The following is a 5,000-nucleotide window of genomic DNA, read 5'->3' on the forward strand; positions in this document are numbered from 1 at the left end:
GGGCACCCCCATCAGGCGAGCTGGGGGCTCTGAAATCGTGGAGAACCTGTTGGCAGGGGCGTAGTCCACTCCCGAGGTGCTGCTCGTCCGGCGCCTCCTGATTGGCTGAGGGGGATCCAATAGGAAGCAGTCCCATGCCCCGCTGTCTCGACTGTCCCCTCTGAGACGCACCAGCGTGTCTGCTGAGCTTCCAGGCGTCGGCTGGATTCTCTGCATCCTCCTACTCCTCCTCTTCTTCTTTTCCAGGTTCAGTGTTCCAGATCCAGTCTTCAACCGGGTATTATGGAGTTTGGCTGCTGCTTCAAGAGGTGCCTATCACAGTGCTAATTTGATCTTTCAGTCCGTTACATTATCTTTTCCAGCAGTTCTTCCAGGCGGATTTCCAGAAGCTGTCCATAACCGAGTCACTTACATGACCTCTCTGCCCGCGACAGAGCGTAATTCCAGTACACGTTACATCGTGGAATCATTCACTATCACCTTCGACTGTTTATTTCCATTTGGTCATTTCTGTGATCACAAAAACGCAAGGAGGTCGTGGGGGGAAGAATTTAAACGTGATAATGTCGGTCTTACATCCAATACGTTAAATCATTGGAGAAAAACAACTTTTTACAGGGAGGTTTGTCAATAAAAACACAAGCACGCAATATTACAATGAAATGGTTACGTTGTTCGTTCCCAAGTCTGTATGTTACCTTGAGACGTTCCAACTCTAACTTGACTTTTCAAACTTTTTCACATTCAGATACTGAAAAGTTCCTTTTTTTTCTGACTAACATTCTTTCACACACACACACACACACAGACACACACGTCTCGGTGTTTGCCTCTCATTCTCTCTCATACGCATATATACGTACATATGCAATCTCTCTCTCTCTTCCACACATACACAAATATACACATGCATGCCTATCTCTTTCTCTCTCTCACACACATAATACATTTGGTAACATATGTACTGGCTTATGTTTTTATTTGTAAGCGTATATCGATTTTATTGATAGATTTTTCCCTTCGTATTGTTTTTATTTCTATTTACCTTTACTCTATCACAATTATAACAATCCTGAAGGGTGATTTTGCAACAATAAAAACAGATTATTAACAGTCATTTTGTTCAGAATCCAACACAAAGCTAGAATTGTTGGATAGAGCTTTTGTTTGGGCTGGCTATAGGGATGTTACTCTCTTAACAAAGTTTAAAATTAAATAAATAAATAAAAACGAATAAAATCCGGCTGCTCTTGGGTCAAGAGCTCGTGTTGGCATAAGGCCAAATTAATCTTTAAAAAAAAACACAGAACCATCGCGATGGCAAGATGCTTCAATATGCCAGAAAACAACTGTTTCCTTTTGAAGGTACTATTTCGGTCACTGCTCCATTCAGCTAAGGTAAATGCCCTTTATATCTCCGGTAACCACGTAACACCCGTCTGAACACCATTTGCCACACCTTGAAATAATCACTAATCCTCTGACTGGGATATAGTGGCTTCTGTCTTTCCACATAGTGCTAAGCACTGGAACTTTCCCTTTTCTTTTGTGTCCCCTGGATTAGGCGATCTATATATCGCTTCCATTATGGTTAAGAAAGAGAGGTTAAGACATACGAGCAATCCTTTCTTGAGATTCGGAATCCATCATCGATTGCTCTGCTCTTCTGGGAAGTAATCTAGCAAGTTCTCAAAGCCGATTTCACGTTTCCTTGCTGTCGCCATGGAAGAAGAAGGAGAAGAAGAAGAAGAAGGAGGAAGAGAAGAATAAGAAGAAGGAGAAGAAGAAGGAGAGAAGAAGAAGAATAAGGAGAAGGAGAAGAAGGAGAAGAGGAAGAAGAAGAAGAAGAAGAAGAAGAGAAGAAGAAGAAGAAGAAGGAGGAGGAAGAGAAGAAGATTTGAATTTCGGATTAAGCTGGACGTCTCCTTTTCTCTCTCTCTGCTTTGATTTGATTTGAATATTCGTGTAGATTGAGAACAGTTCAAAGTCTTCGTTTTCTAATAAGTTCAATCTTCCTGGAAGAGGACTAGATTGCGAGGTCTTAAGTTGGCGCCATTGATATTCTCTATTTTTCTGCTCAGGGCAAAAGAGACGAGGAATTGCCGGACGAGATTCACAGGACGGAATGCATAGTATAATGTCAAGATATATATATATATATATATATATATATATATATATATATATATATATATATATATATATATATACTTCCAGGGACAGGCCAGAATGCAAACACGAAAACTGAGAGAAATAAAGAAAGAACAAGAAACAGTCAATATTAATAATTATGACGTTCGTCTACCCTTTCGAAGACTTAGGGAGACACGTGTATATCTGACGTAGCCTTGCAATATCCTTCATGTTTCCATTACGATGATGAGATGTTAATGAATTAAATATTATTTTCAGGATATAATAACCATGACGATAATTAGGTATTAATAATTTCTCATTTTTGGAAGCTGTTATCAGGCATTTATTACAATGCCCATGGTTCCAATAACCTTCAGCTTGAGAGAGAGAAGAGAGAGAGAGAGAGAGAGAGAGAGAGAGAGAGAGAGAGAGGAGGGGGGAGGTCCCCTCTCTCCTCAAACTGCCTTGACACACCCGCAAGGCCACTTCTTCTCATTGTTTCTCCAAGATCTTTTGCTGCTGCCAGGCTATTAGTATATTCTCAGACTCATTCTGTCATCCGTGAATATTATTATCTACTGTCATTCTTCAAGAGCGAGAGGGTATGACTTATTCTTCGCGTTTATCAGATTTTTCTTTATTCCAACATTTTTTCTTGATTTTACGGTGTTATCCTTTTCTTTATACGTTTACTTATTTAAATTATCCTTCTGAATATGCATATAATCCAGGTTGTCAACTAATACGCTCATACACACACACATAACATATCTTATATTTCCATATACATGTTTTTATATATATATATATATATATATATATATATATATATATACGTGTGTGTATGTATATACATATATATTCATATGTATATCATATACTTTATGTATACACACATATATACATGTTACATAATATATTGCATAATAAATATATATTATATATGTGAATACATATATATACATATATATATATATCACACCCTTTTTGTCCTCAGTCACCCCCAGCAATTAAAGGCAGGCACTTTGGTTTAACGTGAGAAGACTGTTACGATCACATGTAGGCCTATAGTACTTTTATACCCCGGGGAAAGGCCTAAACCAACTTTGACTCCCCTCACCCCACCCCACCCCCTTCCTCCGCTCTTTCTCTCTGTCAAAGGTGGACAAAGGCAGGTGCCACTCCCAAAAACTTAGGAATTCCTGCGTTCGCTCGGTATGCCCAGCTGAATCGGAGAAACACTTAGTCACGCCGCCATAATGCTGCTTAGAGGTGCGGCGGAATATGTGGAGTATTTATGCTTTTCTACGGTAGAATATGTTTATGCAAATATCTGTATGATATTATAATATATATATATATATATATATATAATATATATATATATATATATATATATATATATATTAACGGTTCTCTAAAGCAAAATATATTTCTACAGTTTTTCTGTATGAAATATAATATATATATATAATATATATATATATCTATATATATATATATATATATCATATATATATTTACTAATATATTTATATATTTTAATATATAGATAAATAATGACAAAGTCCACTTGTTTCTCTTTCCTTCGTGGGATTTCTCGCTCTCTCTCTCTCTCCACATACGCGCGCACACGCACATACACACATATATATACGTACCAGGTGTATGTAATCCTCTAAAGTCGAATACTTTTGGTATTGTCTCTATGATATATATATATACTGTGTATATGCTTCTCTCAAGCAAATATATTTCTGCACTTATTTGTATGATATATATTTTAATGCCAATATTATTTATCATTTCATAACAAATGGGTTTCAATCTGCATATAGTAGCATGACTTTCCTCATGTGAAGGAAATATATTCCACTGAATTTATTCTTAGTTTAGGGTTGAGAGAAATATATTTGGGTGACTTATATTTTCCTTGAATATGGTCTATTCCTGTCAATGATTTTTCATTTCAGGTCGCTTTGTTTTTTTAAAGCTTTAAAAATAACAAATAAAATGTACTGATATAAATAAAATAGTTACTAATTTCATATTTATGATATTGAATATTAAAATATTAAAGAATCAATAATGATATGATATCCCTATACAGCTACACTACTATAACGAGAGAATCTGTGTGTGTGTGTGTGTGTGTATATATATATATATATATATATATATATATATATATATATATATACAACACACACACATGTATGTATGTATAAATGAAAATCCTCAGTCACGCAAGAATTTAAAAGAAAAACTAAAAATTTTACACAAATACATTTCTTTTTTTATTCTGTTTACGTAAATATGACGCAGTCTCCCTTTTCAAGCGAGTGGCAGCTTCCTGCTACTTGTAAAAGAAAACGGATTTAGGCAAGTGTATTGGGTAATCCTTTGCTGACGCTTCTAGCCGAGTGTGTGTATAAGTATTCATGTGTTTTTAAATTAAGCCTTGAACATCACTATATTTCATTTATACCTGAACAGACAAAACCACCAGTGACGGAAAACGAAAAACATTAATTTTAGTCGCCATTACAGCAAATAAAATGGAAAGACAAAATGGCCACTTAATTGTGAGACGAATTCTGACATACTACCAGGAATCGATCTCAACCTGGCGCCGTTTAAAAAAAAATACATTGATTTAACTCCCAGATCGAGACATTACTGCGTATACTTCTTAATGGTGCATTCACGTGGAAATCACTATATTATTACATATGCAATCATCATGCGACTGGCAGCCGAGCACATGCATTTACAAAAAAAAAAAAAAAAAAAAAAAAAAAAAGAAAAAAAAAAAAAAAAAAGAAAAAAAAAAAAAAAAAAAAAAAAAAAAAAAAAAAAAAAAA

General features: G+C 35.4%; 1 protein-coding gene across 8 annotated transcripts in view; it reads right to left on the bottom strand.

The window, feature by feature from the left end:
- Positions 1 to 5,000, bottom strand: part of LOC135203075 (ATP-sensitive inward rectifier potassium channel 12-like) — a 280,355-nt gene that overhangs the window by 44,997 nt on the left and 230,358 nt on the right. The window contains exon 1 of one of the 8 annotated variants that reach the window (XM_064232687.1): positions 1 to 487. This exon is cut by the window's left edge and continues 185 nt beyond it. The exons of the other annotated variants lie outside the window; for them this stretch is intronic. Coding sequence (XP_064088757.1) covers positions 1 to 216 — 216 coding nt within the window. The 5' untranslated portion in view covers positions 217 to 487. Of the gene's footprint in view, positions 488 to 5,000 lie in introns of those variants that run through there. 8 annotated transcript variants of the gene reach the window in all.

This window comes from Macrobrachium nipponense, chromosome 33, assembly GCF_015104395.2.
Source record: "Macrobrachium nipponense isolate FS-2020 chromosome 33, ASM1510439v2, whole genome shotgun sequence".
Classification (NCBI taxonomy): Eukaryota; Metazoa; Arthropoda; class Malacostraca; order Decapoda; family Palaemonidae; genus Macrobrachium; species Macrobrachium nipponense.